General features: G+C 42.6%; 1 protein-coding gene across 1 annotated transcript in view; it reads left to right on the top strand.

Moving 5' to 3' along the window:
* The window catches only part of stxbp3 (syntaxin binding protein 3), a 62,675-nt gene that overhangs the window by 16,992 nt on the left and 31,889 nt on the right, over positions 1 to 13,794 (top strand). The window contains exons 6-7 of the mRNA XM_078408039.1: positions 4,372 to 4,472; positions 8,174 to 8,340. Of these exons, the coding sequence (XP_078264165.1) occupies positions 4,372 to 4,472; positions 8,174 to 8,340 (268 nt within the window). The remainder of the gene's footprint in view (positions 1 to 4,371; positions 4,473 to 8,173; positions 8,341 to 13,794) is intronic.

Consider the following 13,794-nt stretch of genomic DNA (forward strand, 5'->3'; position numbering starts at 1 on the left):
TTTTTAAATGTGGAAATAGTATGAATTTGTCAATGGGCTCCACAACTACATGACCCACCTGACTAAAACTGTCAACTTGACTTCTCACATTTTAACAAAAGTAGCACAGAAAATGTTGAGATAATCCCCAAAAAAATCAACAGTGTAGTTTATTTTCTTCAAAACAAATGTTTATGGGATAAGTTTTATGTAGATAGGTGAACAAAATGCAGTGGGTAATAGTGCGTCAGATTTAAAGTAAATTTGCAGGCGGTGCTGGAGTGAAGGGTAAGGGCTGTAAATTCAATTTGATTGACCTTAAGTTAATTAATTAACTTCGGGAGAAGATGATTGTGATCTAATGGAAGTAAAATATGGATTCTAAATGATTATGTGTAGGATTTTCATTTACATTGGCCATTTTACTTTGAGAGGGAAATATTGATGACCAAATGTTCAGTCCAATGGATTTTCCATTGAATAAACAGCTTTACCTGGTTAGCTGGACCTTGTAATGAATTAACAATAATTTATATTTACTGTCAATATATGTGATTAAATTGTTATGTGATTTGCCTGCTTCTTCAAGTGTTCTGCCTATTCCATCAAAGAAAATGGCTTTCTCTTTCTATTCTCCTGCTGAAATTTCAAAATTGATTTATCTCTTCTGTTTCCTGCTGTTTCTTTCGTTGACTGTGACTGTAAAAAAAATCTACTAAGTGTCTGCACAAGAATCGGCTGCTGGTCATTAATTTCCTTCAGTGGAAGCCAGCGTGTGAGGTGAGTTCAGCCAGCAGCCAACACGCTTACTCCGACTTATCATTAAAGACCAAAGACAGACCTCCCTGTGTAAAGGCAGCAGGATTGCAGGGCAGTTTGTTTCCTGTCTCTTCCTTTCACTGAGAATTGGCTAAAAAGCGTTCCTTGAAAATAAATGTACGCCTCATCATAATAACTAATTACACCGACCAAGATCCAGCTGTGCCTCTTCAGGGAAACGTTGAGATGCTTATTGTTCAATTATATGAGAATTGTTGAAAATTAAAGTTGTCAACTGTCTTGGGGGTATTTTGAGATTCAAAAACTTTCAGGTGATTCAGTTTTTGGACCATTATTTCCTGACCATGTTTTGGGGAGTTTAGTTACAAACTAGTTGGAAGGTGTCTATTAGAATTGACACCAATTCTGTGGTTATCTTGGTATTTTGATGAGCTTGGACCAATAGCCAAAGACTAATACGTACAGGTTTGTGGGTTAATTTGCTTGGTATAAGTGTAAAACTGTCCCTAGTGTGTGTAGGGTAGCGTTAATGTGCGGGGATCGCTGGTCGGCGCAGACTCGGTGGGCCAAGGGGCCTGTTTCCATACTGTATCTCTAAACTAAACTAATAAGCAGAATTCTCACTCTAATGAACGCATATATCATGGGCATACATACCAGTGTGCTGTAACTATAAACTATATTGCGTTCTGAGGCTCAATATAACAACTCTGCCCTCATTCTGTCTTCCCATCCAACAGAGCTCTGTACTGGCAGCCTCTCATTGCAAATATATTCCTCCTGCTACCTAGTCTCTGTCGATCTCATTGTTTAGTCAAGGGCAAGAACTTTTGAGGTCTTGAATGGTGCTTGGGACTTTATTTGTATTTACACAAAAGGAGGTGTGTGTAAGGAACAAGCTGCCAGAGGAGGTAGTTGAGGCTGGGACTATCCCATCGTTTAGGAAACAGTTAGACAGGTACATGGATAGGAAAGGTTTGGAGGGATATGGACCAAGCGCAGGCAAGCGGGACCAGTATATAAACATAGAAAATAGGTGCAGGAGTAGGCCATTCGGCCCTTCGAGCCTGCACCGCCATTCATTATGATCATGGCTGATCATCCAGCTCAGTAACCTGTACCTGCCTTCTCTCCATACCCCCTGATCCCTTTAGCCACAAGGGCCACATCTAACTCCCTCTTAAATATAGCCAATGAACTGGCCTCAACTACCTTCTGTGGCAGAGAATTCCACAGACTCACCACTCTCTGTGTGAAGAAATGTTTTCTCATCTCGGTCCTAAAAGACTTCCCCCTTATCCTTAAGCTGTGACCCCTGGTTCTGGACTTCCCCAACATCGGGAACAATCTTCCCGCATCTAGCCTCTCCAACCCCTTAAGAATTTTATATGTTTCAATAAGATCCCCCCTCAGTCTTCTAAATTCCAGCGAGTATAAGCCTAGTCTATCCAGTCTTTCTTCATATGAAAGTCCTGCCATCCCAAGGATCAATCTGGTAAACCTTCTCTGTACTCCCTCTAAGGCTAGAATGTCTTTCCTCAGATTAGGAGACCAAAACTGTACACAATACTCCAGGTGCGGTCTCACCAAGGCCCTGTACAACTGCAGCAGAACCTCCCTGCTCCTATACTCAAATCCTCTTGCTATGAATGCCAACATACCATTCGCTTTCTTCACTGCCTGCTGCACCTGCAAGCTTGCTTTCAATGACTGGTGCACCATGACACCCAGGTCACGTTGCATCTCTCCTTTTCTTAATTGGTAATACTCTGCAGGTAATACTCTGCTTTCCTGTTCTTGCCGCCAAAGTGGATAACCTCACATTTATCCACATTATATTGCATCTGCCATGCATTTGCCCACTCTCCTAATCTATCCAAGTCACTCTGCAGCCTCCTAGCATCCTCCTCGCAGCTAACACTGCCACCCAGCTTCGTGTCATCCGCAAACTTAGAGATATTGCATCCAATTCCCTCATCCAAATCATTAATATATATTGTAAATAACTGGGGTCCCAGCACTGAGCCTTGAGGTACCCCACTAGTCACTGTCTGCCATTCCGAAAAGGACTCGTTTATTCCTACTCTTTGCTTCCTGTCCGCCAACCAATTCTCTATCCACCTCAACACTGAACCCCCAATACCGTGTGCTTTAAGTTTGTACCCCAATCTCCTATGTGGGACCTTGTCGAAGGCCTTCTGAAAGTCCAGATATAACACATCGACTGGTTCTCCCTTATCCACTCTACTAGTTACATCCTCGAAAAATTCTATAAGATTCGTCAGGCATGATTTGCCTTTCATAAATCCATGCTGACTTTGTCCGATGATTTCACCACTTTCCAAATGTGATGCTATCACATCTTTAATAACTGACTCTAGCATTTTCCCCACCACCGATGTTAGGCTAACTGGTCTATAATTCCCCGTTTTCTCTCTCCCTCCCTTTTTAAAAAGTGGGGTTACATTAGCTACCCTCTAATCCTCAGGAACTACTCCAGAATCTAAAGAGTTTTGAAAAATTATCACTAATGCATCCACTATTTCTGAGGCTTCTTCCTTAAGCACTCTGGGATGCAGCCTATCTGGCCCTGGGGATTTATCGGCCTTTAATCCATTTAATTTACCTAACACCACTTCCCGACAAACCTGGATTACCCTCAGTTCCTCCATCTCGTTAGACCCCCGGTCCCCTGCTATTTCCAGCAGATTATTTATGTCTTCCCTAGTGAAGACAGAACCAAAGTAGTTGTTCAATTGGCTGTCATCTCCTTGTTCCCTATGATCAATTCACCTGTTTCCGACTGCAAGGGACCTACATTTGTCTTAACTAGTCTTTTTCTCTTCACATATCTATAAAAGCTTTTGCAGTCAGTTTTTATGTTCCCTGTCAGTTTTGTCTCATAATCTATTTTCCCTTTCCTAATTAAGCCCTTTGACCTCCTCTGCTGGACTCTGAATTTCTCCCAGTCCTCTGGTATGATACTTTTTCTGGCTAATTTATATGCTTCATCTTTTGTTTTAATACTATCCTTGATTTCCCTTGTTAGCCACGGATGCACTACCTTTCCTGGTTTGTTATTTTGCCAAACTGGGATGAACAATTATTGTAGTTCATCCATGCAATCTTTAAATGCCTTCCATTGCATATCCACCGTCAACCCTTTAAGTATAAATTGCCAGTCTATCTTGGACAATTCACGTCTCATACCCTCAAAGTTACCTTTCTTTAAGTTCAGAACACTTGTTTCTGAATTGACTTTGTCACTCTCCATCCTAATGAAGAACTCCACCATATTATGGTCACATTTGCCCAAGGGGCCTCGCACAACAAGACTGCTAACTAACCCTTCCTCATTACTCAATACCCAGTCTAGAATGGCCTGCTCTCTCGTTGGTTCCTCAATAGCTGGGACATTATTGATCCGTATGGGCGAGTTGGGCTGAAGGGCCTGTTTCCACACTGTATGACTCTATGACTCTATGACTTGCCCTTTTTGAAGAAGAATAATTCTGACTTTGATCTGTATTTGCTGCAGCCATAACTGAAACCAAGAGGTGTAATTAAGGGTAATCACCTCTTACTGAAATAACATTTCTTTTTAAATTCTAGATTGTCCTGATAATCTCTTCAGTCAGATAAAAACGACATGCTCAAAATCCATAAAACGTTGCAAAGAAGTTAACCTATCCTTTATTTCACATGAATCTCAGGTATTTTATTAAATGTTTTTTTGGATTAAAAAAAAAGTTGTTCAAATATCACACTCAATAATAGTTTTGCTCAGCATTCTAAGCAAATACATTACTACTGTTTGGGTGAAGGTGGTGAAATAACCTTTTCTTTTTTTCCCTCAAGACCATTACCAAGGCAGGAAGTCTGCAACTTGACTAATGCATTGTAAACCCTCCCTCTAGAGTTTATATTAATGCAAATACACTTGTTTTGCTCATAATTGATGCACATGCCTTATTTTGTTTTCCATCTACATCTACGTATAAGGAGCAGAATTAGGCCATTCGGCCCATCAGGTCTACTCTGCCATTCAATCAGGGCTGATCTATCTCACCCTCGTAAACCCATTCTTCTGCATTCACCCCATAACCTCTGACACCAGCACTAATCAAGAATCTATCTATCTCTGCCTTAAAAATATCCATTGATTTGGCCTTCACAGTTTTCAGTGGTAAAGAATTCCACAGATTTACGAAAGAAATTCCTCCTTCTTCAAGGAATGTCCTTTAATTCTGAGGCTATACACCAAAGATTGGCGTACTTGCTGAAGATTAGCCAGTAACATCTGGCCCATTTTCTGAGGTAAAAATCACAATTTGTGTTTGCTCACATAAATGCTACAACAGAATTTATCACTCATATCACTTTTGAATATTACCCTTTCACTGTTTTCAGGGTGGTAGAGGCTCACATGAGAGAAAATTTTGCTACTTAAATAATATTTTTCGGATCAGAACTTTTTTTCAATGTCTATTGGTGAAATATTCTTTCTACATGTTTCACACTGTTATGTGCTTACCCAGCTGGGAAATTTAAAATGTTGCTGCAAATTGAACATGGCATGATCAGACTCTTAGGTGATGGGTGATAATATATTTAACAGGGATTTCAATTATGAATATCCCATAAAAATATATGTATTTCACTGAGAAAATGAGACATTTGGATGAGGTAGAGTCTCTTGTCATCAATCTGTCAAACATCCGAACATGCCTTTATAAGGTGCTTTTAACATGGAATAATGTTCCAAGGCATTTTATAGAAATATTACCACATAAAATCAAACTGCACCAGAAGTTGGTGATCTGAAATAGAATCAAACCAATCCTTGAAAATACAAAGCTGGACTGCTGGCATTTTTACGACTGTAACAGTTAGCGCTTCAATTTAATGAGCTTTTAATTAGAGTCTGCTAAGTGTTATTGATCAAATTAAAGCACCGAGCCACGTAAAGCTCAGTGGAAGATAATCGAAGAGCTCAATCAATGAGTTAGAGTATGAGCGCCTCAAACAAGGGGAAAGGTAGGTAGGTGAAGAGAGTTATCAAAGGATTCAAAAGCTTTGGTTTATCCTCTGCGTTAAGTGTAATTTTTGAACGTTATTCTTCCTTCCTAGTTAGTTAGGAGCTGTTGTGAACATTAATTTTAATCCTATGACCGTACGCCATTCCCCATGTCCATAGTTTAATAGATGAATGTCACACAGCCTAGTGTGAGTGTGTGTATGGGGCGGGAGGGGGTGGAGATGAAATGGTAATCCATGTCACATCTGAGAGCCACTAAATCTAATCTTCAAAAGAAGATGGACACAAAATGCTGGAGTAACTCAGCGGGACAGGCAGCATCTCTGGAGAAAAGGAATGGGTGACATTTCGGGTCGAGATCCTTCTTCAAAAGAAGTTGGTAGCTGAATGAATGAATGAATGAATACGTTTATTGGCGAAGTATGTAGGCATACAAGGAATGTGCCTTGGAGCTCCGCTCGCAAGTAACAACACAAACATGCAGTAAACAATTAAGAATAAAGCATAAAACATTAAAACATTAAGAATACATCATGACGGTTTAAACATGTGAGTTAAATAAACCAGAGCAAAAAGGGACTACAGACTTTGGCTTGTTGAGTAGAGCTACTTCTCGTGGAAAAAAGCTGTTTTTATGTCTGGCTGTGGCTGCTTTGACAGTCCGGAGTCGCCTTCCAGAGGGAAGTGCTTCAAAGAGCTGAAGATATAGCTACTGTGGGTGGAGAGACTAAATGTGTGGCTCCCGAGAAATAAGATTTCCAGATGCAGTGATATATTTGGGAAACGTTACAGAGTTAGGGTTGAAGGCCTGAAGGAATTTAAAAACTCCAGTGGGAATTTGTAAATTGAGGCTTTCACTCCCTAGGAGTCAATGCAGGCAGACAAACTCCAGGATAGTAGGCGAACAAGACATTGTGCCAATTAAAACAGATACAGCAGAAAGGAAGCCAGGAATGCACAAGAATATTTGTCCAAAAATAGCAAAAGGATCAGTGATGCTTTGTTTAGAGTTGGATTATGACTTGGGCGGCACGGTAATGCAGCGGTAGAGTTGCTGCTTTACAGCACTTACAGCGCCAGAGACCTAGGTTCGATCCCGACCACGGGTGCTTGTCTGTACGGAGTTTGGATGTTCTCACCGTGACCACGTGGGTTTTCTCTGAGATCTTCAGTTTCCTCCCACACTCCAAAGACCTACAAGCATTTTGTGTCTACCTCCGTATTTGGAGATTTGTGTTAAGTTTGGGTCATGCTGCTATAGGATGCTATTAAGCTGGAAAGAGTGCAAAGAGAATTTACGAGGATGTTGCCAGGCCTACAGGGGGAGGCTAGGCAGGCTAGGACTTTTTTTCTTGGGGCGCAGGAGGCTGAGGGGTGATCATGTACAAAATTATGAGGGGAATAGGTACAGTGAGTGCACAGAGTCTTTTACCCAGAGTAGGGGAATCAAGAACCAGAGGACAACGATTTAAGGTGGGAGGGAAAAGGTTTAATAGGAACCTGAGGAAAACCTTTTCACTCAGAGGGTGGTGGGTAAATGGAATGAGCTGCCAGAGAGGGTATTTGAAGCAGGTACTATAACAACACTTTAAAGATGTTTGGATGGAAATGTAGAGGTTTCTGCATTTCCCATATTACCAAATATGGCTGTACGTTACAGAAAGTAGTGTTTTGGAATATCCTGTAGTTGGAAAAACTTTTATATAAATGTAAAACTTCTTTTCATAATAACGTCCTGCACAACTTGTATATTAATTATGAAATCTACTTAAAATGTTGTCTCAATTATTGTTGATGGGGAAAAGGTCCTCTGGAGGCACCAATTGTTTCCACTAACTGGATTAATAAAGAGAACTCTTTGTCCAATATCCTGGACACATAAGAAAATTGGCAATTGTTGAGTGGGGAACTGGGACACATTCAGTCTGAAGAAGGGTCTCGACCCGAAACATCACCCATTCCTTCTCTCCTGAGCTGCTGCCTGACCCGCTGAGTTACTCCAGCATTTTGTGTCTACCTTAGAGTTAATCAAAACATCTTCTAGACTGACTGTGATTTGAGTTCTATGTTTGTTCACTAATTTTATTCTTGTTAATAAATTCAGCCATTTCCCCCCAGTTGTTGGATGAATACAAAGGGTTTAGATTTATGGTAGTTGTATTCTCTTAGAAATGCTAAATTCCTCTTGAGTAGAAGGTGTCCTGTATTTCCTTAGTCAAACTTGCTGATGTTTAGTACTTGTAGAATTCATGCCCACTTAGAATCATCCAACCTTGAATTTTAACCCCTTGGTCTTCTACTGCCATGCAAGTGACAACCAACTCAAAGTTCATTTGTTAAAATGTCTCTTTTTCTCTCCCGTCGTCTTCAACCCAGGTATTCATCTTTGACATCCCTGGTGCATTTTACTCTATTTATAGTCCAGCATCGAAAGATAAAAATGACATCATGGAAATGATGGCGGAGAAAATTGCAACAGTTTGTGCAATTTTGGATGAAAATCCCGGAGTCCGATACAGAAAAGAGCATGGGAATAATTACAGGTCAATTTTAATATTTTTATGCTACTGTTTGAACTCTTTATTGGACTTGTAAATTTAGTGCACTATCAACATTGTGTTTCCAAGTTTTTTTTGAGTATTGGTGACTACATAATATTTTGTTATGTTTACCCTTTTAATTTTGACTTTATGAAATCACGTTTTATTGCACTTTGTGTCTTTTTTTTTGTAAAACAGCACCTGCAATTCCTTGTGTCTACATTGTACAGTAACAACTTCAGTGGCTCGATACTACACAGTGAAATTCTTTTTGCAGGGATCACACATGCACAAGTCGCCATATTCTGCCGCCATTTCCAAAAAGTCCAAAGTCAATGTACGGCATGCACACTCAATGTACTGGAGCAGCTCCTGATCCAGGTCAACCCCAGGCTGTGGCAGGCTGTTGAGTTTCCTTACACTAGAACTACACTTCTCCACACCTCATTGCATCCTTTATCCAAATATGGGAAAAAAAGAACTGAATTGCTGATGTGAAGTGTGAGTAATTGCCCCTTGATGTCGAGGCAGCATTTGACTGAGTGTGGAACCAAGGCACCCTGCTAAATTGGAAGTCAATGGGCATCCATTGCTCCAAAGATTGGAATAATACCAGACACAAGGGAAGATTGTTGTGCCTCTTGCAGGGCCGCTATTATCGCACCAGGGCACCATTGCGCAAGTTCCTCAGAGTAATGTCCTAGGCCCAGCTTCATCAATGGCCGTTTTTGCAACACAAAGTCAAATGTGGTGTGTATGCTGATGACTGCACAATGTTGAATTCTGTTTGCTACTCAGCAAATGACACAGCCTGTATGCAACATTTCCTCAACAACATTCAAGCACAAATTCTTGGACAGCAGGTAGCTTGGATGTTTTTTAAAGTCCCAGGCAATGGCCGTCTGGAACAAGTGAGACTAACCACCGAAGCTTGACTTTCAATGTAGTGATCACTGTAGAGGACATAGCAGCAATATTGGTACTGGGTCACCATTGACCAGAAACTCAACTTGGCCACCCACATAATTACTATGGGTGCAAGAGTAAAATCTTGTGAATGCCTTGCCTCCTGTTGTTGCAAAGCTTTGCCGCTTTTTACAACTCGGGTGTGTGATGAATATTTTCCAATTGCCTGGATGAGTGCAGCCTCAATAATTCTCAGGAGCTCAAATTAACCAAGAAAAAAACATCCTCCTGATTAGCACATCATCAACCACCCTGAATATTCATTCCCCCTCATCACCACCACACAACGGCTGCCATGTGTGTCTTTAACCAAGTGCTCTGCAGCTTCTCCCTAGGCAATTCTCCAACCAACATGAGCCTCTCGGATATGGGAACACCAGCACTTGTAGGTTCCCCTCCAAGTCAAACACCACCTTAGCTTTGAAATATATCACTGGTTCTTCATCAGTACAGAGTTGAAATCTGGGAGTTGTAAAGTGGGAATATCTTTACCAGAAGGACAGCAGCTGTTCAAGATGGTGGCTCCTTTCAAAGATCAGTTAGGAATGGCTAATACATGCTGGTTTTTGTCACTGAAGCTCAGCTCAGTGGGCTATTTCATTCGTACTTGTTCTCTTTTGCAGTCAATTGCTGTGATGTTGACACAAGGACTGCGGATGATGGTTTACAAAAACAGACACAAGTAACTCAGCGGGTCAGGCAGCATCTGCAGAGTGCATTTATAGGCGATCTTTCGGGTGGAGACCCTTCTTCAGACTGGATGTAATAGATGGTAGAAAGCTGGAAAAGAGGTGGGTAGGATACAGGTGAGGGAAGTTTATAATTGGCATATAAACATAGCACAAAAAGTAAGGAAATTTGTGTTTGGTAGATTATTTCTTTGTTGTAACAATGCTTCTTGGCAATAAATCTTATACCGTTGGAAAGCCTGTTTATTTCCCTTTTAAATGGTGCCACATTTGTAAGGAACATGCATTTGTGGGATGAGCAGCAGAGCTGAGTATGTGGGTTGCGCTCATGAAAAATCTGCCAAATCTTCTCTGCCAATGCCAAACAGCTTATTCTGCCATTGACTCTTGTTCGGTGTTGTTTGGTGGATTGGATGATTGAAGTCTGAAGAAACAAGACATATTGGCAATTTAACAATTTATTCATTTAATAAACAGGAGCCTCAGTAGCGTGTGGAAGAACCATACACAGCCACAACAGCCTGGCACATCCCCCTCATGCTGGTCACCAGCCTGGTCACACACTGTTGTGGGATGGCATCCCATTCTTCAACCAGCATTTGTCACAAGTCAGCCAACGTGGTTGTGTTGGTCACTCTGGCACGAACAGCACACCCAAGCTGATCCCACAAGTGTTCAATGGGGTTGAGGTCAGGACTGCCGGCAGGCCATTCCATCCTCTCCACTCCCAAATTCTGGAGGTAGTCTCTGAGAAACCCTGCTCTGTGGGGGCGAGCATTGTCATCTTGGGGGATAGAGTTCGGTCCCAGACTGTGGAGATATGGGATTGCCACTGGTTGCAGAATCTCATCTCGATATCTCTCTGCATTGAGATTGCCTCCAATGATGACAAGCCTCGTTTTTCCAGTGAGGGAGATGCCGCCCCACACCATCACACTGCCTCCACCAAAAGATGTTACTCTATCGGTGCAGCAATCAGCATAGCGTTCTCCGCGTCTTCTCCACACTTTGACCCTATGATCCAACTGCCGTAGGCAGAATCTGGACTCATTGCTGAACATAACGTTTCTCCACATGTTCAGGTTCCAGTGCACGTGTTGCCGACACCAGCGCAAACGGGCCTGATGGTGAAGGGCAGTCATGGCAGGCCTCCTGGCAGCCCTATGAGACCGGAGATCGGCTGCGTGCAGTCTGTTCCGAATTGTCTGGGCAGAGAGCCGTCGGCCATATCGTCCTGCAAACCTTGACTGCAAATCTGTAGAAGACAGCCTACGGTTCCTAAGTGCTGACAGGGTGAGGAAACGGTCTTCTTCGGGTGTCGTCTTCTTGGGACGCCAACTTCGCATCCTGTCTCTGACATCCCCCGTTATATGGAACTTGGCCTTCACTTTGGAGACGGTACTAGGGCTCACTCCAAATAATGCCGCAACTTGGTTTTGCGGAACACCAGCTTGAAGTTGCCCTATCGCATGGGCCCTATCCAGATCAGTCAAACGTGGCATGCCGATTCTTGGAGCAGACACCTACTGACCACTGTAGCAGGGCCCATGCTCACAGATGCTGCCAATCAGGTGCCAATCAGGCACCTGATTGTCAGCACCTGGGGATACCAGAAGCTCAAAACAAGAGTCAATAGCAACAGCAGAATAAGCTGTTTGGCATTGGCAGAGAAGATTTGGCAAATTTTTCATGGGCGCAACCCATATACTCAGCTCTGCTGCTCATCCCACAAATGCATGTTCCTTACAAATGTGGCACCGTTTAAAAGGGAAATAAACAGGCTTTCCAACGGTGTAAGATTTATTGCCAAGAAGCATTGTTACAACAAAGAAATAATCTACCAAACACAAATTTCCTTACTTTTTGTGCTATGTTTAGTTGAGCAAAAGCCAGAGAGGAAAACTCAAAAAGTGTGATACAATGAGTCAAGGATAGAAAAGGAGTGAAATGTGAATCCAGAGGAAGGAATATAGGTGGGAGAGGATGGTGGGAAGGGGAAAGGGAGAAATAGGTGTCCATTTTCTCCCCCTCTCTTCCCCATGCCCCACCTGGATACGCACCCATTTCTCGCTTTCCTCTTCCACCCTGTCCCCTTACATTTACATTACGTAAGGACAACATTAATAGACAATAGACAATAGGTGCAGGAGTAGGCCATTCGGCCCTTTGAGCCAGCACCACCATTCAATGTGATCATGGCTGATCATTCTCAATCAGTACCCCGTTCCTGCCTTCTCCCCATACCCCCTGACTCCGCTATCCTTAAGAGCTCTATCTAGCTCTCTCTTGAATGCATTCAGAGAATTGGCCTCCACTGCCTTCTGAGGCAGAGAATTCCACAGATTCGCAACTCTCTGACTGAAAAAGTTTTTCCTCATCTCCGTTCTAAATGGCCTACCCCTTATTCTTAAACTGTGGCCCCTGGTTCTGGACTCCCCCAACATTGGGAACATGTTTCCTGCCTCTAACGTGTCCAACCCCTTAATAATCTTACACATTAAGAACAGTCTGAAGAAATTCCACATCACATCGAGCAACTGGGAGCACATTGCACTGGACAGGCGCTCCTGGAGCAAATCCGTGAAGGAAGGAGCCGCACGTCACGAAACGGATCTACACCGCGCCGCAGAGACGAAGTGACAGCACCGCAAGGAGAGAGAGAAGGGGGCTCAACCACTACCAACCACCGCCAGTCTCCCCTGCCCACGTTGCACCAACGTGTGTGGATCGCAGATCCGCCTCTACGAACATCTGCAGACCCACAAGTAGACGACCCTATGGAGAGGACAGTCATACTCGCTTCGAGTGGCCGCCCATGATGATGACATTACCTATATTCATCGTTCTGCTTCACACTTCACACCTTATCTATCGTTATCTCACACTTTGTGTTTTATCATCTCTGGCCTTTGTCGAACCGAATGCTAATCAGCCCCCCCACCCTCACCTGTATCTACCTATCACTTGCCAGACTTTGTGCTGCCCCCACCTCTCTTCCAGCTTTCTTCCCCTCTACTAAAGTCAACTTATCCATCCTTGCTCTCTAGCGATGCTGCGTGACCCGCAGAGTTACTCCAGCAATTTGTCCCTTGTATTGTTTTGATGTTGCAGGCCACCAGGACAGCCATTTTTTCCTGAATAAGAACTGATCAATTAATTATTGATTCTGACGAGATACAGCGCCCTCCATAATGTTTGGGACAAAGGCCCATCATTTATTTAGTTGCCTCTGTACTCCACAATTTGAGATTTGTAAAAGAAAAAAATCACATGTGGTTAAAGTGCACATTGTCAGATTTTAATAAAGGCCATTTTTATACATTTTGGTTTCACCAGGTAGAAACTACAGCAGTGTTTATACATAGTCCCCCCATTTCAGGGCACCATAATGTTTGGGACACAGCAATGTCATGTAAATGAAAGTACAGTAGTCATGTTTAGTATTTTGTTGCATATCCTTTGCATGCAATGACTGCTTGAAGTCTGCGATTCATGGACATCGCCAGTTGCCGGGTGTCTTCTCTGGTGATGCTCTGCCAGGCCTGTATTGCAGCCATCTTTAGTTTATGCTTGTTTTGGGGGCTAGTCCCTTTCAGTTTTCTCTTCAGCACATAAAAGGCATGCTCAATTGGGTTCAGATCGGGTGATTGACTTGGCCACTCAAGAATTGACCATTTTTTAGCTTTGAAAAACTCCTTTGTTGCTTTAGCAGTATGTTTGAGATCATTGTCTTGCTGTAGAATGAACCGCTGGCCAATGAGTTTTGAGGCATTTGTTTGAACTTGAGCAGATAGGATGTGTC

This window comes from Rhinoraja longicauda, chromosome 11 (genome assembly GCF_053455715.1).
Source record: "Rhinoraja longicauda isolate Sanriku21f chromosome 11, sRhiLon1.1, whole genome shotgun sequence".
NCBI classification, from domain to species: domain Eukaryota; kingdom Metazoa; phylum Chordata; class Chondrichthyes; order Rajiformes; family Arhynchobatidae; genus Rhinoraja; species Rhinoraja longicauda.